Source organism: Thunnus maccoyii, chromosome 20, assembly GCF_910596095.1.
Source record: "Thunnus maccoyii chromosome 20, fThuMac1.1, whole genome shotgun sequence".
Lineage (NCBI taxonomy): Eukaryota > Metazoa > Chordata > Actinopteri > Scombriformes > Scombridae > Thunnus > Thunnus maccoyii.
Window position 1 is genome coordinate 12,115,195 of NC_056552.1, and position 26,997 is coordinate 12,142,191.

At 37.0% G+C, this 26,997-nt stretch overlaps 1 protein-coding gene and 1 long non-coding RNA gene across 9 annotated transcripts in view; one reads left to right on the forward strand and one right to left on the reverse strand.

Annotated features, from left to right (window-relative positions):
* Nucleotides 1-26,997, forward strand: part of LOC121886477 (calcium-activated potassium channel subunit alpha-1-like) — a 97,974-nt gene that overhangs the window by 49,191 nt on the left and 21,786 nt on the right. For 3 of the 7 annotated variants that reach the window (XM_042396478.1, XM_042396472.1, XM_042396474.1), the window contains exons 6-21: nucleotides 118-193; nucleotides 1,070-1,145; nucleotides 1,302-1,472; nucleotides 3,295-3,386; nucleotides 8,744-8,854; nucleotides 8,988-9,093; nucleotides 9,232-9,314; nucleotides 10,391-10,460; nucleotides 10,700-10,855; nucleotides 11,079-11,188; nucleotides 11,845-11,913; nucleotides 12,406-12,492; nucleotides 13,139-13,215; nucleotides 15,827-16,000; nucleotides 18,718-18,750; nucleotides 22,151-22,244. In XM_042396478.1, coding sequence (XP_042252412.1) covers nucleotides 118-193; nucleotides 1,070-1,145; nucleotides 1,302-1,472; nucleotides 3,295-3,386; nucleotides 8,744-8,854; nucleotides 8,988-9,093; nucleotides 9,232-9,314; nucleotides 10,391-10,460; nucleotides 10,700-10,855; nucleotides 11,079-11,188; nucleotides 11,845-11,913; nucleotides 12,406-12,492; nucleotides 13,139-13,215; nucleotides 15,827-16,000; nucleotides 18,718-18,750; nucleotides 22,151-22,244 — 1,585 coding nt within the window. Of the gene's footprint in view, nucleotides 1-117; nucleotides 194-1,069; nucleotides 1,146-1,301; nucleotides 1,473-3,294; nucleotides 3,387-3,471; nucleotides 3,564-8,743; nucleotides 8,855-8,987; nucleotides 9,094-9,231; nucleotides 9,315-10,390; nucleotides 10,461-10,699; nucleotides 10,856-11,078; nucleotides 11,189-11,844; nucleotides 11,914-12,405; nucleotides 12,493-13,138; nucleotides 13,216-15,826; nucleotides 16,001-18,717; nucleotides 18,751-22,150; nucleotides 22,245-26,997 lie in introns of all 7 variants that reach the window. The other 4 variants (XM_042396473.1, XM_042396475.1, XM_042396476.1 and 1 more) reach the window with 4 other exon arrangements.
* LOC121886483 overlaps nucleotides 15,398-26,997 on the reverse strand; it is a 31,076-nt gene continuing 19,476 nt past the window's right edge. Inside the window, exons 2-4 of one of the 2 annotated variants that reach the window (XR_006092751.1) lie at nucleotides 22,050-22,180; nucleotides 17,682-17,746; nucleotides 15,398-15,839 (exon numbers count right to left, since the gene is read on the reverse strand). This is a non-coding gene — a long non-coding RNA (uncharacterized LOC121886483). Of the gene's footprint in view, nucleotides 15,840-16,822; nucleotides 17,747-22,049; nucleotides 22,181-26,997 lie in introns of those variants that run through there. The other variant, XR_006092750.1, reaches the window with a different exon arrangement.

The following is a 26,997-nucleotide window of genomic DNA, read 5'->3' on the forward strand; positions in this document are numbered from 1 at the left end:
TGGATGAGAAATGGAAAGGTATGACTACTTTTTAGACCACAAGCAAATGTCATTGATGTTGTTTTAATTGTTATTGATCATCTCTGGTAATTTCTTTATGGTTTTTTTGTCTCACAGGCTTGAGGTTTTTAAGGGCCTTAAGGTTGATACAGTTCTCAGAAATTTTACAGTTTTTGAATATACTAAAGACAAGGTAAGTGTATTCATATTTCATCTCACTTTTTGTTAGTTTAGCAGACTGTAAATTTTGTTGTAATGTGAAATAGTGCACGTACAGTGATATTGCACTCATTTTGTTCTTAAATAAGGCACTGATTTTACTTTGAATGTGGAAAATTAGTATTTTGCCATGTTTTGCTTGATGCAAAATTTATCACAGTATTATCACACGCTCTCTTTCAATTTGGTAACAATTAATATTACGTGCAAAGATAATTTCTCGGCACTGCAGCGTGCTGTTTTGTGCACTGGACGTTCTGTACTTTATGATGGAGTCTTGAACTAAACAGCTTTCTGTGTGTTAGAATTAAAGCTTTTTGCACAGATGTCATGTCAGGAAGAGCTTATAGTGCCACAAAATGCTTTAGAATAATCTCCTCACTCATGCACTCAGATGAAGGTAAAAACAGAACACACAAAATAGAAGTGGACAGAGGTCATACAGGGACTGTGAAGAACTGAGAGTTTCATCCCATAATAAGACATCATCTGTATTATTTAAAAAACATTGCACCTATAAATCCTAATTACATAGTGAAGAAGACTTCTGCTTGGTCACATTTTTGAGGGACATCTGCATTTTGTGTTGCATGTTTTGTGTTTCTGTTAAATCCCTCTTTTTAACTGTTTCTCACAGTAGCCCCCTTACATAATAGCACACTCACGTAATTTATGACTGAACTCAAAATGCAAGCTGTATAATGCATTTTAGAGCATGTATCTTCCAAATCTATCAACTTGTTTTGACATCTTGTACGCCGTTTGTATCTATGCCAATGTAATGACTAATGCTAAATAACTAAATACCTCATACTTTGTTGTCTGGCTTTCTTTTTTTTATTTTTTATAGCAACTCGATAAAGCTGGTGAACTTGTGCTCAATCTTCATAAGCACATGGCTAACTGCAGCAGGCTTCATACATTTGGTAAGTTAATGGGAGCCATTGAGGTAGAACAGGAAGTATGTTGGTATAATGAATACCCGCTCATTATTAGTGTATCATTTTTATTGCACTGCCAAAGAGGATAAAATCCATTATTTGTTTTTATGGTGGTTGTATAAATCTCAACCTCTGTTCCAGGTGGAAAACTCAGGGGATCCTTGGGAAAACTTCCAAAATTCCCAGGCACTTTCTTACTGGGAATGTGTCTACTTACTCATGGTTACTATGTCCACTGTTGGCTATGGAGACGTTTATGCAAAAACCACCCTGGGCCGCCTGTTTATGGTCTTCTTCATCCTTGGTGGTTTGGTAAAAATCCCTCTCATTACTTATTCCTGCTTAAATCCTCCATGCAACCAATCATTACATTGCGCCAGGTGTTAACAAATGCTGGGATGCTCCCAACTATGGGCGCCCCATCACCCGTTGTTTACACTGAGCTGTTTTTGTAGCTCATCACTTCGCCACAGTATGTTGCATGTCATGTATCGTAATGAGTTGTGTACAATATTGCAGCATTTATTCAGGTATAATGCTGACATTTTGTTTTGTTACATATTCATTATTTTATGACATGTACAGTAGAATATTTGCATCTGTTATTAACTGTGTTAGTACTGCGGTTTCAGGTGGCTCCACTCTCCCGCTCCCCCTCTCCCATTCCAACAAACACAATGATTTAGGGATGATTTATTATAGCCCAGTTTGATGGATGTAGCAACATAATCTCACTTTCTGCACAAATATTTAAAGGCAAATTTACAGAATATAATGTGAGGATGAAAGCAATCAATCAAACACAAAACATCCTTTATGGGATTTGCTACAGACTTTAGTTAACCGATGAAGAAAATAACCAGAGGTTATTTAGAGAACACTGTTATTCAGATTGTAAAATATTATGCAGGAGTGGATTGTTTAGTAAAAGAGAGTTGTGTATAAAATGGGTGTAAGTGACATTAAGTTTTATGTCTTTGGAAAGCCACAATGATCTCTTCTTGGTCATCAAAATAAATTTGTCATCATTAAAAAAAATACCCAGAAAGAAAAAAAAAAGACTCAAATGAATAACTTTATTTACTTTTAGAGCCAAAGGGGCACTTAAAGATCCCTTTTTGCTTTGTAAACAGCATGTTTTATTGGTGCAGATCAATTGCAAAAGTACTCTTGCAATTACATCTTTTGCTTTTTTGTAAATTCCTTTTAGTTTATTTGCATCATGGGTGTTGCAAATCTGTTGTATTATTTAACTAAAATAGGATACTTACACCTTCTTGTGCATTAACAATCAAATACTTACGAGCAGTTAGAAAGCAGCAGTTTGAAAACTGCAAACTATTTTACCAGATGTGTATCCTGTTAATGTCGATTTTAAATTTTACTTGCAAACTTACATTTTGAATTTTAATCTGTGAAAAATGCTCACGTTAACTATAATGGAAAAGATGCAGTCATTTGAGGTTTAGATTTTCCTCTCATGTATCATTAGTAAAATGGCATCTGTGTCCCTTTCAGACTCAATTCTGTTAGTAATAGTAAATAGTAACACAAATATATTGTGGCATTTTTAATGCAAGTCCTCAGACTGAGTTCTTCATTGTGCAGCAGTGCAGAGGTTCAGAGTTAAGCTAATTGTCTGCCATCCATTTGGCTTCGTTATTCAAATCATCCTGACATGTGTGTTTGTTGGACAAAACATGGCACATAAGGCTTTTTTCTTAATTTGTTATAATTTCTATTTTTCTATCACAGATTGACATACCGCTCATCGGCTGTCATTTTTCTCCTTTATTTTTCTTTTCGTTCAATATCTGCAAATATTGGCCCGATAATTTCCTTTTATTTCTTTCATTTTCATACTTTTTCTCAATATTTTGAATGTAACTGTGGTATAATTTCAGGCTACATTCAACACAGTTTTCTTAATTCATTAATGACTAATTTGAATGAACTGCAGCTTTTTTTATTTTCTTTCTCCTTTTTCCCGTTATCAACTAAACATTAATACTACTCCTGCACATAGCATTCCGCTTCCAGACTTCACGGATTGCTTTAAAGCAAAAATAGAGGACCTGCTCTTCTTTGCCTGTCTTTTTTTAGTCTCTTCTTCTGTCTCCTATCTTCTCCTTAGGCCATGTTTGCGAGCTACGTCCCTGAAATCATAGAGTTAATAGGAAACCGCAAGAAATATGGTGGTTCCTATAGTGCTGTTAATGGGAGAAAGTAAGTATTCAAGGAGGCTCTACTGCCTCCGCCGCAGTAGAACCTTCTCTGCATGCCCTTTTCTTTTTCTTTTTCATGCATGTAGGCCATGTTTGCTCGCTACGTGCCAGAAATTGCTGCTCTCATCCTTAATCGGAAGAAATATGGAGGGAGTTATAACTCGACCAGAGGCAGAAAGTAAGTCAAACAAATGGAAAAAACAGCAAACTTTTAATGGTGTGGTTTTGTGTGACTCAAGTGGCCCTCTCATAAAGAGGTGACATACCCTGACTTTTGCTTAACTAGACATCATGAAACTGTCATTTGAGATGTAATGATCTCAATTAGCACTAAAGTCACACTGTGACTGAAGAACTTGGCCATGATAAATGTGTAGAGTTTATTGTATAGCTGCTGCTTTTATTTGTGCAAGCTGTCATCTCTGCTTGTCATGAATGAACGTCAGCTTTTACCCTGCAAAAAAAAATCTCCATCTCAACAAGTGATTTTTGTCTGTTACGGTGACATAAAAGTCTTTTTCTTTCAAGTGAAAGAAACTGCTTGTGCAGTTGGATTATTTTGATCTGTTTTCAATGAAAATCTACTTGTTTTGAACATTTCTAAATCTTATTGTCAGCATCTCTAAAAAAAGACATTCTTTTAAAATGAAGTCAATTCGTATTGGAAGCATGTTGAAGTAACTTTTACTGCCAGACAGGTTTTTTCACATTTTAGGAAAATAGGACTTTGAGAGCTCAAAAATAGACAAAAATGACATGAAAAATGGATATTTTTGCAGTGTAGTCATATACATGTATTACTGTCATGCTTAAAGATAGCACATGTAGGATTTTCTCACATCTCTTCCTGTGATATAAACTGTGATTATCCATGCTACTGTTGGGGAAAAGATTAGAAAAGATTAAACCATGGCCACTAATTAAAGAAAAGGATGGTAGGCTGTGCAGACTCCTCATCCATTTTAAAGTGTGTCTTGGTCCATTTCAATCAATGATTAAGTTAGGTTGTTTTGCCATTGGCTGAAGTAATGATGTAGCTTAAAGTGAGCCAATAACTGTTGCTGTGGCTACAAGTGTTGATTACATGATAAATGTAAATGCTAAAACATAATATAACTGGAGCACCAGTAGAAAACTGATTCAATAACTGTCAGGTATCCATCTAAAGTTTGCTAACATTATCTAACATTAGCCACCAGCTACTGGTCATACTGGAACAAGTAAGGCTGTAGAGGCAAAACCTCTGAGTGTATTGAACTGAACAAGGGTGAGTTTTATTTGTTATGAATTAATGTTTCATTTGCAAGAGGAAATATGTGTTATTTCTTTTTTTAAACATTACATAGTCTTGCTTTAGAACTCAGTCATTATTGCTATGGTTACATCCTTGATTTTATTGAACAGCTGCCAGCCAATCAGAAATTAGTGGTAAAACAGTGATAAATAACTCCAGTCATTATAACAGCATCCTCTATTATACTGTATACTTTTTTGGATCAGTATTGTGCATCAAATAAGTCAAAATAAAAAAAGTGACATATCTCCTGTCACACTACAGAAGCATCTGGGACTCTTTGGGATATCCTGGTTAAATAAATGATTTTAATAACCGTATCACAGTTTATTCTTCACTGGCACATTTTAGAGAAAATCCTACATGTTCTGTGGTGTCTTGTAATTAGACTGCTTATTGTCAATGTACATTTGTGCCTGTTTTGTGTTTGTAAATCAAGTGTTTGCATTCATTCACACTGTTTGATTGTTTTCATCCATCTCCCATCACATCCATCCAAAATCCAAATTTGCACACCAGACAAATTGCATGTAATACAATAAATCAAAAAACTGATGGAAAAAATAAGTAATACTAATACTTTTTACTACGTATCTATATGTGATTTCTATACCACTGATTTAACAGAAAGCAGAAAAAAGCGACTAATTATTGATAATCATGTTTTTTCCCTAACAAACAAAAATAATGATTAATTCTTGATAAAATATTAAATGAAATACAGAAACTAATGAAGATTTGTCGACAGAGACATTGCCTTGAAGACAGAAATAAGCAACCATAACAGTATTGATCAGATCAGATACCAAACCCATACTTTTGGTCCCGTGTGCCATTGCTTGCTTCATGCTGATTTTTTTTTTTTTTTTTTTGGAATTTTCTGTTTTTCTGCACTGGAAAAACTATTTTTGTCCTGCTATGCTTGTCTATTTTCCATGCTTTGCTTCTAAGCATTCTTGGCCTTTATCTTCAGTCTGACCTACACCCTCAGGAATAAATAAAATCTTGAGTTTAATGGAATAGTTTGATATTTTGAGAAATGCGATTATTTGCTTTCTTGCTGAGAGTATTACAAGATTAACACCACTCTCATATCTGTACAGTAAGTATAGAGCTACTGTAGAGCCCGGAGGTGATAAACATAAAACCACAACTTGTTGTTGTTGCATTTCTTTTTGTGCACAGATTAAACAAACAAGATATAACATGTTATATAGTGAGCTTTTGAGGTGCTGGTCGGTGTATTTTTCTGCTTTGGACAGAGCCAGGCTAGCTGTTGCACCCTGTTTGCTAACCTAAGCTAAGCTAATTGCCTCGTGGCTCCAGCTTCATATCTAATGCACAGACATATCGATCAGCTCATCTAACCCTTTGCAAGAAAGCAAATATGCATATTTCCCAAACTGTCGAACTATCCCTTTAACATATACACCTTTGTGTCCCAAGCTCTGCAGCTGTTTCTAAAGATAGTGAGATACTGCTGGATGCCTCAGCCCTCAAAAGAAAATATGGCTTCTTTTAGAATGGCTTTTGGTACTTTTGGTAATGATGGTCGTTCACTTTGTTTTGGAGAAACAAAGACTTGGTTTCTTTAACCGAGTCTTTGCTTCTTTTGTAGGTTAGTTTTGTAGAAAATTAATTATTAGAGCTTAATAACTATATAATAAAATACATTCCAGTTCTTGTGTATCTTGTTTTGTGTGACTTGTATTTATTATGATTTTGTCTATTTTTTATTATAAGTGAAATCATGTATTAATATGATTCATGCAGTATATCAGACTTTTTCTTCCTTGTGATGGTCATAGGGAGCTGAAGCAAAGGACCAGCTCATTAGTGTTTGTATTGGGTTGTTTTCATGCAATTACTCACACAAACATAGTGGACACACTGGCACCAATAACATCTAGCATAGTAGGTACATTTTAGCAGCAGCCTACAGTTCTGAGGAATTAAGAAAATCTGTGGATGTAATTTTAATCTGTACATGCTTTTAGCTTCGGCCTCCTACATTTAAATATAATACATATTCATTTTAGTGTCTACTTAAGATGTTTTCACGGCTGTATAGTATAATTAGGGACATTATTTTTCTATTTCCCTCTGCTCTTTTTGATATCCTTACAGTACATGGTGTCATTACAGTCATTATTGTAATAGATTCAGTGGTGGAAGAAGTACTCAGATCCTTAAAGGTGCAGTATGTAGAATTTAGTAGCATTTAGCAGAACAGACTTGGCAGAAATGGAATATAATATTCATGTTTTCATTAATGTTTTAATTAGTATATAATTACCTGAAACTAAGAATCGTTGTGTTTTCATTACCTTAGAATGAGTCCTTTATATCTACATAAGGAGTGAGTCCTCTTCCACAGAGTCCACTATGTTGCACCGCCATGTTTCTACAGTAGCCCAGAACGGACAAACCAAATACTGGCTCTAGTGAGAGCCTTTCATGTTTTTTGCAGCCACTGTAGGTTCTCCTACAGGCTTGGAAATGGGAGGGGGGGGATATTCAGTTTGTTGCAATCTGCAACCTCACCACTAGAGGCCTCTAAATTATACACACTGCACCTTTAAGTACCAATACAGCAATATAAAAATACTCCATTATCCATCACTCCATTACCATTAAGCATGAAAAATCCTACTTAAGTAAAAGTACTTAAGTGTTATCAGCTTGATGTAGTTAAAATATTGTATTATTATTATATATGACATCATTAGGTTATTGATACTGAAGCATCAGTGTGTAAGCACCATGTTACTGTTGTTGCTGGATATGGAGCTAGTTTCAACTACTTTATATACAGTTAGCTAGTTTAGTCCAGTGGTTCCTAACCTAGGGGTTTGGCCCCTCCACAGGGTCACCAGATAAATCTGATGGGTCGTGAGATGATTAATGGGAGAGGAAAGAAGAAAAAACAAACTTCTGATACACAAATCTGTTTTCAGTTTCTGTACTTCTTCTCTAATCTTTGATTTGTGGTGAAATATTGGATCATTTGAACATTTACTGAATTGAAACCATGTGAGAAGTTTAGAGGGAAAAATCACTATTTGGTGGAGCTGTCAACAACTCATAGACATCTGAAATGTGACCCCGACTACACACTGCTTTTTGTAAGACTTAAAAAGCCAAAAAGGTCAGAAACCACTGGTTTCATCTTTAACAATGTGTTGTATTTTAAAAGATTATTATACTATCCATACTATCCGTGTCAAATATTCATCTGAAAAGTAACTAAAGCTGTCAGATAAATGTAGTGGAGTAGAAAGTACAATATTTACCTCTGAAATGTAGTGGAGTGGAAGTATAAAGTAGCATCAAAGGAAAATACTCATGTAAAGTCCAAGTACCTCAAAATTGTACTCAAGTACAGTACTTGAGTAAATGTACTTAGTTACTTTCCACCACTGAATAGATTTAACATCCTTTAAATTGTTTTATAAATTACTGGAACAGTGCAAAATATCTTTTGATTAATTCATTGCACATTAAAGCCATGAAGACACACTACAGTAGATTTCCAGCTGTGTTTTTTCTTGGAACAGCAGCACGTCTAAACAAACCTTTACCTGGTAAACAGTTGAAATTATTGTCTTAATAATTTTTAAATAAATATATTATAAAGATAGGAATACCTCTAAACTAGGTTCCTTACATAAAGGATCTTTGATACAGTGTGTGGGGAATCTGTCACTGTGTGCTGATTTCATAATCTCCATCTAAGTAAACTCTGATCCTTTATAATCTGATACTGAAATCCGCAGTGCTTTCTGACAGACTCGTTCAATCCTCACTCGTCACAACAGGAACATAAAACATCCCTCCTGTGACATAGTCTTTATCATTTCCACACAGATTCCAAATCAATCACCTGAATACAACATTACCGATTACTTTTCATGTCCATTACATCCATTTCATCTCATGTTTACCTTCTGATTCTAGGATAAAAATGAAGATGAAACAACGATTTTTGTGTGTGTGTGTTTTGTTGTTGACTTTTATTCCAACTATGTTTTAGTTTCATGATTGTTCTGCACCTCGTTTTCTAGGCACATCGTGGTCTGTGGTCATATAACACTTGAGAGTGTGTCCAACTTTCTAAAAGACTTCCTACACAAGGACAGGGATGATGTCAATGTAGAAATTGTTTTTCTCCATAAGTAAGTACATTTTCTTTCACTTGTGTTGCTGAAAAAACAGCAAATTTCATTGCTCAAGAAATAACAATCATCTCTTCAGGAGATTAGAAATAGTGTTTCTCCTCAGATTTAAGAATTGCTCTTCTTTTCTCAGTATTTCCCCTAATCTTGAGCTGGAAGCCTTGTTCAAGCGCCACTTCACCCAGGTGGAGTTTTACCAAGGGTCTGTCCTAAACCCACATGATCTGGCCAGAGTCAAGGTAACTGACTGATAATGTTTCTTCCCCTGTGGCTAAGAGGGAAACTGTTTTGATGTCCATAGAGTCTAAATTATACGGTTACTGCTTGTTGTCGATTGTATAATTTTGTCTGTTTTCTGTGTGTAATGTTGTTTTCAGATTGAATCAGCCGACGCCTGTTTGATCTTAGCCAACAAATACTGTGCTGACCCTGATGCTGAGGATGCATCCAACATCATGAGGTAAACCACTGCAGCCTCTCCAAGAATTACTGTTTGGTTATTTGATCGTTTGTTTGTTTGTTAGTTTTTTTCATCCTGTGACCAATTATGTATGATTGAGTTTTAGCTTCTGAGAAAAATACTGAAATTGGTGAGAGCTTCAAGGCTATTTCAGTTTTCAAACAGTTGCTAATGGGTTTCAGGGATTTTCATGTCGTTGATAATAATACTGTATAAATACAGCTTAAAATCTAAATGGAGAATTGCATTAAGGGTTTAAATACTCTTCCAAGTTCTAAGAAGTCAGAAATTAAGAAAAAAGAAAAAATGTTATATTTTGATTATAAAATTAGAAGTTTAAATGTGCTACAGAAATAAGTAGGTACTTGATTCTAATCAATATGCTCTATAAATTATTTAACACATAATAATCTGTTTATACACAAACAATTGTTATCATGCAAAGACATATTCGTCTCTTCAGTTAGCACTGCGTTGGTTTTTCCTTGTACCACAAACTCCACTGGCCCCCCTTGTGTGAGTAAAATGGAATCTTTGAAAATACTAAATCATTTAGGATGAAAACTGTCAATACAACACCAACTGGTAAACTCATGCAACAACGGACAGGTACTGTATTTTGGAAATCCAGATACAATAGACTGACATACTGTATATGAAATGCTACCAAATGCTCGTACCTCAAAAAGTGAATGTCAGTGTCTGATATCAGTTTCCACTTCTTCCTGGACTCAAATTGTGAGTGTAAGGGAGCCTGTCAGAACTGGCTCTCAGACAGACTCTAAACAAACTCCGGGTGCTCACTTTCCCTTTTGGAAAAGTTTGAAGCACTCAGAGGGAATCTGTTAAAAACCTGCAGTTTTCTTTTACAGAGAGATACAAAAAAAAAAAACAATCTCTAGTTTTAAATCTCTGGGCATAAAATATAAACTGCCTGCTGCCTACCTGTAAATTCTGTTTTTAATACACAGTATGTGAATGTTATTCTAGAGGTGTAAGGAGGACAATGACAGATAAACCTTTTGCAAGTTTTGCAAGTGGTCTGATTTTGTTTTGTCCTTTTTGTCCTGCATTAGAGTAATATCCATCAAGAACTACCATCCAAAGATCAGAATAATCACTCAAATGTTGCAGTACCACAATAAGGTTTGTATAATCTTACTTTTACTTGAGTCATCAATTAGATTTGCTATTGTTGTATTTTAACATTTTGAACTTAATATTTATGCTTGGGTTAGTTTACACTGATATAATTTTAGTTTTGAAAGATGTTATTGTTTGATATTTTGTATGACTTGGTTTTTAACATCTTAGAAGTGTTTTACTGCAGTTTATAGTTCTGTGAAGCAACCATATAACTTTATGTTTTGTTTTTATCCCCTTAGGCTCACCTTTTGAACATCCCAAGCTGGAACTGGAAGGAGGGAGATGACGCCATTTGCCTTGCAGAGCTGAAACTCGGCTTCATCGCCCAGAGCTGCCTGGCTCAGGGTCTCTCCACCATGCTGGCCAACCTTTTCTCCATGAGGTCCTTCATCAAGGTAGCCACAACTATTCATCCATCGATGCTCACTGTATTAAGTTCAAGAGTAAACATTGTCTGAATAGGTAATAATGATTATCCCAGATGAGGCCTAATCTGGTGAGTGGGTGGAAATAAACTTGTAAAAAATAAATTAAACTTGTATAACCTTGTTTTTGTGTTTTTGTTTTTTTGTAATAGTAAGAGCTTGTCTGTCCTTTGCGCATAAACCTTGTTTGCAGATTGAGGAGGACACATGGCAGAAGTATTACCTAGAAGGAGTGGCCAATGAGATGTACACTGAATACCTGTCGAGTGCCTTTGTGGGCTTGTCTTTCCCTGTAATTTGCGAGTAAGTACTCAAAAACATACTCAAGGTTTTGTGTTTCCAAGATGTACATTAATACACACTTTGTGGCATTTAGTATTGGTCTTTTTAGTAAGTTTTCTGATTTTAAAATGAAGAGTCAGAACGCAAAGGTTGAACATATGAGAGAATTTTTACTGGAAGCTGAAGGCAGCTGTGGTTGCAATAAATGTTTTATATATTTATCTCAAGATCATACATTAATTATCTGGTTAATTGCAGATCAAATCTCTTGCTATGTTACGAAAATTCTTATTATTATTATTGCTTTTTAACTTGCGTTGAGAAAACAAAAGACTTTTCTCAAACCTTGCAAATTATTGTGTTATTATGAGAAAACAACAACCCAAAATCACATGATCTTGAGATAACAGGTTTTAAAAAAGAGCAACCATTGCCACTCTTTGGTCTCCGTACAATAATTACTATTTCAATTACTGGATTTGTTAGTTGAAGACTCAAAGAGGCTAAGGTAATTCCAAAAGTATGCACTCCACAGGAAAAATGGGTGATCAGCTTCAAAAATATACTAATTTATACCTCAAAGTAGAAAACTGGCACTCCCAGTTAAGATTAGTTTCAGAAAACTGCAGTCCTTAAGTGTGCATGATGTCTAATTATATTGTTGTACTCTTCTACAGACTCTGCTACGTGAAGCTAAAGCTACTGCTGATAGCTATAGAGTACAAGTCTGATCAAAGGGAAAGCAGGTAAGTGGATGTGCTCACAGTGGATTGTAAGTTATTAAAATTCATGAATGCAAAAACTTAAATGCGCAGGTGTGTTTGCTGTCAGTATTTACTTGCAGTGATGAAGCTACTTTAAATCAGTTTGTCTGTTTGACTGCAAGCACAATGTGCTTTAAAAAACGTGCTAATTGGTGTCTAAATCGTTTTGTTCACAGACATCACAGGGCTTTCTGACAAATTAATGTGGAAAGTGGCCATTTGTTTCTTTAAGCACAGCTAAAGCTTTGTTTTAGTGGTTCCTCTAAAGCACTGATGCTCATTTTTATACCATTTGAAGTGTCACTGCTACAGTATCTATTTCATCAATTTAATTTAATAAACAGAGCATCCAGTCAAGTGAGGTGTGAGAACTAATCCTGCCAGCCTAGTACCATTGCCAGTGATTACAGCAAAGCCTTACGAATTCTGATATAAATTTCTGCTGTAACATCCCTGGTCTATAAATTCTGACAGCACCCTGATAAACCCTGGAAACCATGTGAAAATGCAGGAGGGGACCCTGGGCTTCTTCATTGCCAGCGATGCCAAAGAAGTAAAGAGGTAATAAATGGGAAAAGTAAAGTAACGTAACGGTAAAGTCTCTTTTCTGATAGAGGCTCTTTCATGCTGGGTTGAATTTGCTGCTCTGTTGCATAATGCATCATGACACACCATATCTCTATTCACATTATTTCTATTGAGTAATAGTATGTAGGAGAAAGGGCAAAGAAAACTTGGCCAAGCTTAATATGATTGTACACAATTCAAATGTTAATACTGTAAGAGGCTTGTTTGGTTTGTTTGGTGGACTAGGCTGCATGCTGCCAGTCCTGACAACTTGCCAGATAGCTTAACATGTTGTTAGTTAGCATGCTTATAGATGATTATGTTAGCTGTTAGCTAAGTATCTGCTCTTTGCTTGGTCCAGGGTAAGATTCAGATTAAAGCAATGTTAAGTCAACATCATTTAAGGAATTCTCAGCCAACTTTTGGCACATTTCACCTCATGAATGTCCCAGAATTTTCCTCCATATTTTCCAGTTTTTCTGTCTGTATCAAATACTTTTATTAAATGTTTCTGTTCAAGAGTGACTAGATGTGAACTGAAACTATTTGTTGGAGATGTTGGGAAGATAAAATGTCTGTTAACAATTTATTTCAGCATCTTGGACAGTGGTTACATGGGATTCTTGTTTTTCTTCCATAGGGCACTGTTTTACTGTAAAGCTTGCCATGATGACATTACTGATCCCAAAAGGATAAAGAAATGTGGATGCAAGAAATGTAAGTGATTACATATTAATATATTGTCTGAGTTGCTTTGCCTTCATCAACAGGCTTTCACAGACTAAAGTAAAACAGCAGACAGCATTAGTATAGCGGTGTGATCATGTGTTTACATGACCTACATAGCTTTGTGTCCAAACCACTTAGTTCCTGCTTTAATAATTCACTTCATGAAATCTTGTAACTTGTGCATGAAGAAAGGTCATCAGAAAGTTTCCCTCTTAAAACTACATGTTTAGGCCTCTGTATGACATCAGTTATTGCCCTCATTAAAGGGTCAGTTCACCCAAATTATAAAACACAGATTTCCAGTGGTGTCATGCAGATAGTTAAGTTTTGGTTTTATGTGCTTAGGTTTTGAGATATCCTTCACTGGATTTCTGCCTTTTTTGAATTTGGGTGAACTGTTTCTTTAAAAGAAGCTTAGCATAAAGACTGGAAACAGGGAAACAGCTAGCCTGGCTCTGTCAGAGGGTAATGAAATCCTCCCACCAGCACCTCTTTAACTCACTAAATGACATGCTATATCTAATTTGTTTAACTCACTTCCTGTCACCGTGAGGTTGCCAGGCAACCACTAGAGTCTTCAGGAAGTCACTATGCCCAACCAAAACATGTCCAGCACATAACAACCTGTAAAACCACATCTTGTCGTTCTTTTTTTTAATTTTTTTTTTTTTTTTTTTTTTTTTTTACATTTTTTGATTTTTACAGATTAAACACATTTGATTATTAGTTTCCAGACTTAATGCTAAGCTAAGATAACTGTCTCCTTACTTAGCTTCATATTGAATACAGACAGATATGAGGATAGTGTTGCTCTACATGTGCAAATACATGTATATCCCAAGCTATACCCCAAGCTATTCCTTTAAGTATTCTTACTTTTTTTATTCTTTCCTTGTTGGTTGCTCAAGTATGTTTGTCTGCTCCTGATGGACATGATAAGAGCATCTACACAATATTCTGTTTTCAATCTTATTCCCACCTATTATAGATAAAATATTGAAAAGCAAGCAAGTTAACACAGGTAGATTCCTCCTTACAGACTCACTATGTCTAAATATGCATTGTGTGGATGTTGGCTATAGTGTCTTTTGTACAAAATCTGTCTGTGCTGTCAGTTCATTGATAACTTTGTGATGTTAACAGGCGTTCAGAGAGACTATTAACACCACAGGTACCTGGATGGATTGTATGTTTCTAGACTTTAAAAATATCATGTGCCACTTTGTTGTTCTTTCACTTGGATTTACTACAGTTTGTCTTGTCTTTACACTAACTATTACAGCTAATATGTAACACTAACATTTGGTGTATTATTTTACTGCTGCTTGGGAACTTGACACACTTTTCTAAAAAATTCACTTTGTAGTGATATATTGTGAGTAATGCGGAGTCATTTCCGCTCCGAAAATACAGCCTGCTGTCACTGATTGAAACAATCTGTTTGAATGTAATGTAAATGTTGCATGTACAATGGTTGATGCTGCCTGGATCCTTTCCCGTTGTCATGTGCACATCGCTTTTCAATCGAGAAAAACGTTCAACAAAAATGAGCAACAATAACAATTTTGGAAGACGACACAGAGAGAGATAAGGACAAAAGGATAAGGATAAAAAGTTGAGCATGCAATAACTACTATCTGTTGTTATTGAGATAATGCTAAAAATTTGTTGATGCACCATTATTAACTGAGCATCAGCGTTTCATTCATGCCTGCTTGGGTCAGTAATACTCCAGATCACCACCAGATGTCCCCGCGGTCCTTTGACAAACACAACAACATCCCTGCATGAGGAGCATGGCTTTAGAAAAGCAAGGATGAGAAATGAGGGACATTTCTCATTTTAACTGTTTGATAAAAGAAATAAATCATTTGACATATATCCCAAAGCGATGTAATTGACAGAGGTGACTGCACACTGTCTCACAACACATCAAGCAGTATGTGTTACTTGAACATGTCAAATGAATTTATGGTCTTATATAGTTTTACACAAGTGTTGGAACTTGTCATTTCTGTTACAGACTTATTTATATGCCCAGAAAACTGTTTTATGTGAGACATTGTCACATTTACTTTTTTAGTTCTTCATCTTATCTAAGAGTTTAAATTATCAGTTAGATTTTATATTGTTTAGTTTTTAAAAAAATCAGAAACCAGTACAATAGTGTTGTAAAATAACATATAACATGCTCAAATATTGTCTCATTGCATAGTTGATATATAGAGGTGAAGGATAGGGGTGAAGTCAGGAAGTCAATCAGGAATTCATGAGAAAGAGTTTCTTCTGCTGCTGAAGAAATTCATGACCTGCCCTTCCCCCCCACCCTCAGTCATGTCACATTTTTACCCACAAACCACATGACTTAAGGACCTCATGATATTTACCCCACTAGTCTCATAAATGAACCAAGCTGAATAAACCACAAAAAGTGGGGAAAAAATCTGACATTTGCTCGCGGTCAAGCCGAACTTCATCATGTGCATCCCAGCAGCAGCCTTCCTCTGTGCCCTGTCTTGCCTTTGTCCACTCTTCCTCCAGAACGACCCTCACCATTAATCTGCTCTTCCTCTCCTCTCGTCTGAACCCATGACTGTAGCCAAGAAGCCCGCCTACAAGAAAATGAGACTGGCATGTTGTTTTGATTGCGGCCGCTCAGAGCGGGACTGCTCTTGCATGCCAGTTAATGTGCGTTGTAACATGGACTCTCCTCAACGCGACATCCCACTCTCTGCTGTCTCTGTTAATGATTGCTCAGCCACTTTACGTGCCTGTAAGTTGTCGCCATGACATGTGCTCTTCAAAGTTTGTAACATGCACTGTGTAACCCGTGCAGTGTGTCTTTTAGCTTGTGTGGTGTCTAGCTCTAGCAGCTGTATCAACACTGTCATGGATATAGATGTTGCTTTACTGTTTCAGCTTTATGATTTTTTAGTCAGCTGGTGCTCTTCCCCCTGTGTTGCTACTTTTGGAGTGACTTTTAGCTGTTGTGAAGCATGCTGGTATACTGTTTTGCTGGTGTTTTGTCAGAGAATGTGAATTCAAATTGACCTTTAAATTAGATCAACAGCCACTAATCCTTAATTTTTGCAGAGTGTGAAAACAAATCTTCCCCTCAACAATAGTGATATAACTTAAATAATTGAAGGGGATTCTGGAGTGCTTCCCCCTCCAGTGATCTCGCCAACATGAAACCATGAAACCTACATGTAAAGCTGTACATCCCTGTCACACTTTTCTCGATGCAAACTCAATCTTATAGTCCTCCTGGTGGAGAATTTTTTATGCATTTCATCAAATTATTTGTTTTTTTAGGCAAGCACAAATGCCATAATGATGTCACTGGAGAGGGTAACTTCATCTTTTCAATAATAACCCAATTAATATTCATTTAATCAAAATATTTCACTAATATACCCTCCAGAAATGTGTAAACAGGATAGGATTTGATATATATATGTATAGATGCCACTGACAATTTTTTTAAAGATGGTCTTGAGAGCACCTAAGGGAATTATATAAGGGAAGGATATTGAGGTTAATGTACAGGTTTTATTAAATTAAAAATTTAATTAAAAAAAACCTTGAACAACCACTGTCGGTAAATTCTCCAAATCACATTCAATACATAAACCAGTGTCCCATTCATTGCTGGATTGTAGTTTCTGGCTTTGAGAGTTTTTATAGCACAATAATACAGTAGAGTACAACAGTACGATAAGAGGAACATACAGTAAGTAATACAATAGGACAGTTCTGGATCATATCGGACTTGTTTGAATTGACATGAACCGAATAGAGCTGCATATGAATTCTCAATTCAAGTGTGATTCCCCTTTAAAGCCAGAGGGCATGTTAAATTGTACTGATGTATTGCAGAAGGCACGAATAATGTGTCTGAGTTTGTAAAGCGTTGATACAATTTGCTGGAATATGTTGTAGACTGTCATACAATTTTAGCGAACGTCTCTTGATCAAAGACCATTCTGTGTTTAGCTGAACATCCCTGGGCGTTTCTACCCCTCAACATGTCTTGCAGGGTTGTGTGCTCTGAGCATCGCCTGGCTAGCTAAGCTCGAGCAGAGCTCCGGAGTTGCTGTCGACACAGTGCGGGAGACGCACGGAGTGAGGCCTTATACGGCCTGACATGGAAATTATGTTTGCATTTTCATTTTTGGAGTGCTACCGGTTGTCATGAAACTCAGCCTGACAGTTCCTAACCACCAGGCAGCCGAGTGCCCCCCGCCCCTTCTTCTTCTCTCGTTGTGGGACAGATGCTAGCCTGTTAGTCCTGTGACTCTGCTCGCGCCCTCCGATTGCAGGCGACAGATGCCAGGACCAGCAAGGTCCCTGTTTGAACATTGCTGTCACTGTCCTGCCTTAAGCTCAATGCATGACCTTTATTGTAAGCAAGGGGTTGAAATAAGGTACTAATGAGCATGTGTGGGACTCACGGCTCCAAAAAGTTCCATGTATCCGTGCAGGTTGTCTTAGGCAGTGTAGAGGAAGGAGAAACAAGCTTTTGGGGAAGAGGAGGAAAAAATAAAGACAATACTATATAGACTTTAGAACAATAATACATATTGTCACATAATGCAAGTCTGGTTACATGCATACATCCTTACTAAATGTTGCAGGTCTACCCAGTAAGCACTGGTGATTTTCATGTCAAAAGACATCAAGACATGTAGGTGAAAACCGGGAAAATGTGGTTGACATTTTTAGAGGTCAAGGTTACATTTTAATGGTTATATTTCAATGTGTATTGTAATAAGAGTTTACTTCACACTAAAACATTCATTTAATGCTGTTAAAATAACAGTTATATGTCACCTTGATAGAGCTTAAACAATTAATTGATTAATTGATTAGTCAATCAACAGAATCACCAACTAACTGATTAATTGCTTATGTTTTTAGGCGAAAATATCAAACATTTCTTAGTTTTAGCTTCTTAATTGTGATGATTTCCCAATGTGACAGTAAAGCTATATGAAGACATTGAAGGCATTTTTCATTTCTTACATATTATAGACTAAACTATTAATTAAGAAAATAATTAGCAGAATAATTGATAATGAAAATGATTGTTAGTTGCAGCCATAAACCTTGAAACACTAAACCCTTAAAATTTTTAACCAAATTTTGCCCTGTTTGAACCCAGCCATCTTTTACCTGCAAATCACCAAATAAACGCTTACTTTAAAGTATCAAATGTGTTTATATTCAGCAGGTGACTACCTACAAACATTTGACGATGTTTCACAATTTAAACTTACTGACCAAATCACTGAAAATAACATTTTTAACTGACCTGTGTTTTGTTTTTTCATTGCTTTGTCCATGTTGTCTTCAAGGCACACCTTTTTTTTTATATGTGCCTTAAAGAGAAACCCCTCAGCCTTCAGTTCTCAAATGTCATTTATAATTTGCTTTCATTGCAACCTGTTCTTCCCTGTAACCTCTCATCTGTCTCTGCATTTTTCTCAGCTAAAAATAGCTATAATGGATATATCAAATCAAGTAAGTTTTGATTTCCATTCTCTCTTTTGTCATTTGTTTCTAACCCATTCCACTTGTGCATTCTTAGCTATCACCACTTGTTCTGTCTTTAACCCTCTGTATTTCACTGTTTCAGTCTTCATCGCTCTGTCCAGTCTATCATCATCCATCATTATATTTTATATGCAACGCATTAGGAAAATGTGTGGTTTGTGTTAGGTATCAATTGCAGCTCAGCAGTAGATGGTGCTGCTGCTTCACTGTGAATGTGGATGAATTAATCCAGTGTAGATTTGAATACACAACATTAAAACATTTAAGGTAAATTTAATGCAAGGATTTTTTATGGAGATTTATTTTTAGAGAATAGACAAGCGGCATCAAAAATACTGTAACACTTGAGAGTTAGTATAATTTTCTCTTCAGTTCTCACCCAGCCAGCAGAGGAGTGTGAACCTTGTGGGCCATCCACTTTAACAGGATCTGTGATAGGCAGCAAATATGCCACAATGTGTTGTCCTGGAGAAGTGCTGTGCATGTTTGACATGGGGCAGATGAATAGTGGAGGTCTAGAGCAGGGAGGATAATCTGCTAGACAGCTGACTGTTGAAATAATCATCTCTATTCTCCAGTTTTAGCTCCTAGCCATTTTTGAGACTAAGGAAAACACTTTTTCTCTGCCTCATTATTGTCACTATTTTATCTTCAACAGTTTTACCCCCATTATAACACCAGTGGAACTGTACGCTTTCACATTTCAAACACTCAAATGGATACTGAATTCATTCCGCTCTCATCGGGCATAAACTGCATACAGCAGCTAGTGGTTGTTAATTCACATTGTCACCTCCTTGTTCTTATGGCATAACAATAGCTGGAACACCTGAAAGCATATTTATTAATTCATGCGTATTATAAATATCAAAGTAAATGTCAAATCCAACATTTCATTGGTGGCTATACCAAGTGGTTAAGTGGTGTTTAATAAAAATGAGGTTATTTAATTATTCAGTTATTAGCATTCTTGTGCCAGAAAGAATTACCCCCAAAAACCAGTGAATATGCTTTAATTATGATAAGAGTCACAAGATGTTTTATTAACATACACACTGCAGGTCTTATTGAAGTCAGTTTAAATCAAATCCTATCTTGGTGCTAATGTAAAGAATTAAAGGTTAGTTCACTCAAATCACACAAAAAAAATGTACTTATCCCTTGTGGTATCTAGCTGTCCAGATAGTTTGTTTATTCCTCTCCAATGTTTTGACATGTCTGTCTCTGAGATTTCAGCAGCTGTCCCAATACAATAGAGGTGAATGGAATTTTGGTTCTGATGATTTAAAGCCCTGCAAAAGTAGTTGACACAACTGTGACAATGTAATGAAATATTATGAAAACAGTTTAAATAGGGAGTATTTCTTTAGAAGAAAGTAGATCCAATAAAAACTGTTCACAGCAAGGTTGTTGGATTATCCAGACTTAAAGGTAAGACAAATTGCTGTTTTTCAAATGGAATTTTTTTTAACAATTTAAGCAGAACAAACAAAATTCCCCTCACCTGGTATACATTGTATTGAGGTGGAGGTAGAAACCTGGAACCTGAGCCAAAAATATTTTTTTTTTGTGATTTGGCTGAATTGACCCTCTAAAAAACAAGTGAAGAATCCATTAATGTGCATTGTACAGCTGCTGATTTTGACTCTTCTTTATTTAGCAGTAAATGATGGGCCCCTAATCCAGTCATCAACTTATCAATACAAGTCAGCTAAACTGAACCACAACTCAGCCAGCATGGTCTGTAGGGGCCCCCGCAGCGGAGTCACTGCTGTGTCGGTCCCGTTGGTAAACAACCGCAAGGGAAGCCTGCTGCCCCCCGCTGAGCCCTCCGCTCTGAGACTGAGCTTTATGGGCTCCAGGGACCTGGGCCAGGTGGGCCGGCTACCAGGGGTGGCAGAAGAGGCCAGCCGGCTCCACCGAGCACGTAGTCTGCCGGTGAAATACAGATACCATCCCAGTCACTCCAATAACGCCACTCTCAGTCACAGGCACTGTAAGGGCCACCCTACCCCCCCACCCCCCAACCCCCGACCCCCTCCCCTCGTCATGTTTGGCAGGCCTGTACTCAACAACAGCACAACCAAAGCATGTGCTTGCCAGGCTGGAGTGGTTGCATGTGTAGCATTCCTTACTAATGACCCAGTGTGTGCAGCTGTCAGCTGTGAAACATTAAATATTGAACAGGCCAAGCAAGATGTGAAGGGCCAGTGTGTTGGAGCATCTCTCTCCACTGGAAGCCCCCCGTACTTCAACATTTTCCATTATGGTGTCACACTCAGACATGTTAGCAGTGTTTGAAATTGTGTGTTCATCTGCAGAGGAGCATGATCAGTGAGCCTTTATGAATTTTAATGAAAGCTCTTTTAGTTTCTTTGTTTAAAAAACAAAAAAACCCCTGCTGACAGCTTAAACAGTCATTTAAAAGACTCAAGTGTATTTTCCATGACTTGTAACCAGCTATTCCCATTACAAACTACGGCGAACTATGTTAAAATGTGATTTGCGCAAGCACTTTTGTGGCTGCTTGTGCTTATTTTACCAGCGACTGCCACGGAGTAGAGTTGTTTTCCTTCACTGTGATATCAGCTTGTGAAAATATTTGTCTGATTACTTTACTCGAGGGTAAAACTTGTAATTTGTTCCCTTTGAAGAGCTCAATGCAGTTTTGTGTAGTGATAAAGACAATGTCCAAGGGCCATCTCAGCTGTACATAAATCACTCTGGCAAGAGGACCAACCTAATTATATGAGCCAAGGGCGTCACACACAAGATGAAGAAAGACCAGCAATCCAGACTGGATTCAGTATTGGCACGAGAGCCTTATTTATAATGTTGAATGCTTGATGTTTATAGGTTATTACCTTAATTAAATGAGAATGTGAGTGATTAGCATGGCCAACAGAGAAGCTATCCAAGTCTGAGTTTGTAGAGCGTTGAGGAAATTTGTACTAACAAGGGATGGAAAATTAAAGCAGCCTAATGAAGGTTTTAAGTATTTGCGGTGCAACATAATCTGAGTTATAAAATGTAGCTTAAGCAACTAAAACAATTGGCATGATGGTTGATGATGGCACTATTGCATGTTTGTATCTTCATACACAATCATGCAAATGATGTGCTAATGTATCCTGTCGTCATCATGCAAACACTGGACTGTTTTCTGTTGCTCACTAGTTAAAGTGTCCTGTCCATTCCATCGTTTTCACCCAACTTCACTTTCCACTCTGTCTCTTTAACCGTACTATCTCTTTGAATTCACTGACCTCAAATTGTGGTGTGGCGTTCCTTTTGCTGTCACTGATGTGTGGATTTTTGCGTGTCTTCTGATAAGTTCGCTCCCTCATATTGTTGCTTCTTGTTGCAGTTGAAGAGGACCAACAGTCGGCGCTTTCGCCTAAAAAAAAGCAACGCAATGGAGGCATGAGAAACTCTCCAAACTCCTCACCGAAGATAATGAGGTAGGACTTCACTGATGACATATGGTATCTGCTGCGTCTGACTGTGTGTTTAGGTTGTATACGTTGATTTTTGTTTGTCTTCAAAATGCTTATACAGTATATTAAAACCCGAGAGATATATCAGCATGGCAGAGTTTAGCTTATCATAGATAATGTGTGTACAGCTTGGTCAAAATTCTTTAATAACCAAATTTAAACAAGCGTTAACTGATTGGACACTGTGGGGTAGCAGAACCACCATACCATTTTATCACCTTATAAGGCTGTTTTGTGGAGGGTATTAGAAAACAATTACTTGTTTATATATCTAGCACACATGGGGCAACAGCATTCATTTGGAGTTATGTTTCCCAACAGATATAAGTGCAATGTACTCTTTTTCTAGCCCTGTTTTGGTCTCCATCAACCCATAAGGGAGATACCTGCTTTTTATCTGCTTAATGCTATGTTCACCAGCTAGTAGCTAACTTTGTTTGTCTACTGTTTGGTACTGGGCAGGTAGCATTTTCCCTCTGAAAAAAGCAGCCTGCAGCTGGAAACAAAGCTGACAAAAGTGGTGAGATTGGACCAAAATAGTTCAGTTGTGGGCTGTAAAACCAAAACAATTAGTTGAAAGAGGCTAAAATGCTCCATTGAGCTGAGGGGAACTTGCATGCCGGATGGTAATTTGGGTAAACTTTGGGTTCATCACTATGTACCACTACAAAGTCATTTAATCCAGTGCTATTAGCAAGATACTGATTACAACAGCTTTAGGGATCCTTTAAAAAAAAAAAAAGTCTTTCTGGTTATATTAAAAAGCAAATATCGACTGAAATAGAGTATCTTTTTTGGATTTTAAAAATTTTGGTATCAGCCTTAAAAATCCAGTATCACTCAGACTCTAAAAACAACATCTTAAACATCTGCTCTCTTGTTTTCTTGAAAAACATCTCAGACTTGCAGAAGCGCTCTATGCCACAAGGTTTCAAGTGACACCCACTGACTATAGCTCTTAAACAGGCATGGCACTAATGACAGCACCAGCCAGTCAGAGAGGCTCTAAAGGATAGATAGCCCAAGGCTATTCATCTATTGTCAGATCCCTGTGAGCTCTTTTCAGCACGTAAGGCCACAGATGATATGTATCCTCACAATGAAAGGCGAATTCAAATGCTACCTTGCTTTTATCTTGTCCCGTAAAATTAAATCAGCACTTATTGATTTTGACTAGAGATAACACTGTTATTCAACATGAGGCCATTACAGGGATGATAATAGTAATAGTCATTGTCATTAAGTGCCATGGTATAAGGAAGGAAGGCAGGCAACAGGGAAGTCCTGCAGCTTGACGTATACAAAGTGGAATTGCACATATGTAATTTAATTAAAACTGACAGATGACTTTATGTTCCCATTGCCAATACTGCTGCTATTCATTTGACATTTAGAAATTAAATCCACAAATGTCTGTATATTTTAATACTATGAGGTACAATACAGATCAACAATATAGTACAGTGGTCATAAGAATGACTCAGTATTATATCTGAAAGGCATGTTTATAGGCATAATTTAGCATTTTCCTTTGATCTATAGCCTCTGTTTTTTCAGGTGGGCGTCTGCCCTTGTTTGATTTGGTTCAAAGTGGTGCCAAAGTTGAATCGCTCCGGGTGATTTCCAGACTCTTGGGTAACAAAACCAGGCTTTCTAAGGCAATAGCCATCAGCTAAATATCAACCCACCAAACCAGCCCATCTATTTGCCATGTTAATGCACTGTACGATACAGGTTGATGTGTTATTTCATACAGTGTGTCTGCTGCCTAGAGAGGGATTCGCTGCGGTAGCCTAAGGGATACTTCATTGCAACATGCGGAGAAAAAAACATCTGGGTGTATACTATATCAAATGTGTTTTTACAGGACCTGCGGCCTCAAGGCCTTCGTAAATAAGTAATGATCAACAGATTGGCTGTGGGTTTTGAAGAGCAAGCCTTTGTCAGTTTGCATGATGGGGAGGATTTTCAAAGACTTCGCCTGCCCTCGGTGCTCGTATCTGAATTGCAGTATTACAGTAAGCCACTGCAGTGATGCTGAAATAGAAAATCTACATAATATGCATGTCTAGTTTCTACTTTATGTCTCTCTCAGCTGTCATTACACTCCTCTAGAAGACACCTGGCCTTATGTTTTGCGGTCATGACGTGTGAAGTCTTGTCAAATGTGTCATCCTACGACTTAAGTAGTGAATTATGCTGCTGATCATTTTGAATGTTTAGGAGTGCGCTTACGGAAATGACACTCACAGACGCCTCTGCTCTGTGTAATGAAACGGAGCACACAAAAGAAGAAAGTGATCAGCTGTGGAAGCGGACCTGTCTCCTGTTTCCAGATGTATCAGCAAACTAACACGTCCTGTCTGGAACTTAGCAATGACGACCTCACTGAAATTAACACCATTTCCACAGGCTCCTTGATGGGTCATAAGACACATCTAATTGTGAGATGTCACAACGTGTTTGGTCACATCGGATCGTGCCGTGACATACACGTCATGTCTGCTACAGCACTGCTGAGGCAATTGGCAGTGCAGGATAGTGACAGGCCGTCATGGCTGACAGTGAGCGATAGCTATCCTGGCAGAGCTTTGCCTCACCAGTCATCTCCACAAGGACAAACTGAAGTGACAGCGGCTCCACTGAGTGGTGAAACATTCGACTTCTGATGAAATATTTAGCTGTGGTGTAAAACCTCTAAATGCTTTCACTCTTATTAAGACAAGATTACAGATTCCAGACTCTAGCAGAAGTTGATGATTGATCAGAGTACAATGAGAATTGTGGGAGATAATGTATGATTGTAATAGAAATAGTCTGAATCAATACATTACTTGATATACAGGAAATTATCCAACATTGATCAAGCAAAAATATGCTTAAAAGATCTGCAATGACTACTAGCAATGCCTGTTTATTAAGAATTGGGGGTTTGGAAAGAGGTGGGTATGGTGCACTTTTCCAAAAAGACTTTTTTTGATTTTGAAACTTGATGCAACAGTATATCCAGGCCTCAACAAGAAAATTGATTTCAGGCATTTTTTTTGTGTGAAACAATTGTTTCAACACAGAATGTCTCAGAATAAGACACATTTTTCATTTGAGTCTATACCCATGTTTACCTTTATTTTCTGTTTTTGATTTGATGTTTTTGGAGCTTCAGAAACAGAATAAAGCAACAAATCATCACCGATTTGCTGCTCTGCTCTGTTTTATATCATTCTAAATTTAATATGTTGTATATGTCAGACAAAAACAAGAAATGTGGTGACAATACCATGAGCTCTGGAAATTGTAATGGCCGTTTTCATTACTGTCTGACACTTAATTGACAATTAACAGTAATAAAATGAATTGTTAAAATAATTGATAATGAAAATATTAATTAGCTGCAGCCCCACACAGAAATGACATGGAGTTTAAGGTGTCAATGTGTTTTGAGTTTTACAGTAATATTTCTATAAAGAAACTGTAGATGATGTTTACTCCAGCCTCCTGCATTGTACATTAATGTTGTCGTGTTTCGTTGAAAGGATAATATCTACATACTTCCACCCACAGACTTTACTGTGCACACACTGTGTCCTTTCAAATTAGCATTGCTTTGACAGATGTGATTCTGAGAGGTAGAAAGTGGCAGAAAAGACATTACCTTCTCCAACTACTTCCATTCTTGAAAGGACATACAGGACTTGCCTTCGGGGTATATCAGCCCAAAGGCGAGCTTTTTTGGCTTCAGTCTCTTGCAGCCTCAGGGATGGTAGTTTCAGCTGACACTTTCATGCATACTTAACATGTTACTTAAGGTAGCATTCTTTTTAAGTACTCACATGGATTAAAGAGATGCTCTTCTTAACGGGAGAAGACTTGAAGTCTTTAAAAGGTTTTGGACAGAAACAGAAGGCTTTTGTCTGGGTTTCACAAGATAACATCTTCAACTCTGATCTGAATCCAACAAAGTCGATTTAGTGCAAAGAGAATTGTGTTGGATGGCACACGGCCTCCGTGGTTACCACTGTAGCTGATGGTTAGGGTTGAGGTTTTCATTTTAGGGCTTCTCTTTGTCGAGTTTGTATGCTCCCCTTTCTTCTGTGTGGGTTTCTTCCCGCAGTCCAAAGACATGCAGGGTAGGTGACTCGGAAACTTGGCAGTAATTCCATATTGTTAACTTTCAGTGGAATCATATCATGATGATTTGATCATATTGTGCTATCATTATACATTTTTTTATTCAAATATATAACTCCAAGCACATTTAATTTAATTTTTGTCTAATGTAATACATACCAGTGGAATGGTTTAATTCACTGAACATCAGTTTGATTATTTTAAATGTAATTTTGTATACATTTGCCACATGGATCTGTAATATAGATCCACATCAGATAAATATTCTTGATAATATGGTGTAAATTTGAGCGTGAAGTGTTTTTTCTGTTGTTCAGGTCCTTGTTCAGGGTACACCCTACAGTACCTCTCTCCTAATGCATGCAGGATTGGCTACAGCCCTTGAACAGCAATAAGTGTTTTAGAAAATGTATGAGTGGGAAATGTGTCACGTTGGTTACAACAGATCTGCAGGAACCTTAATACTGTAAGAATGATCAGAACTACATTTTTGTGTTTGAAGTTGAGTAAATTTAAATTTAAATTAAAAATTTAAAAAAATGTCATGTATTGCTCAAAGAAATAGCATCATATACTCTAGAGCCTTTGA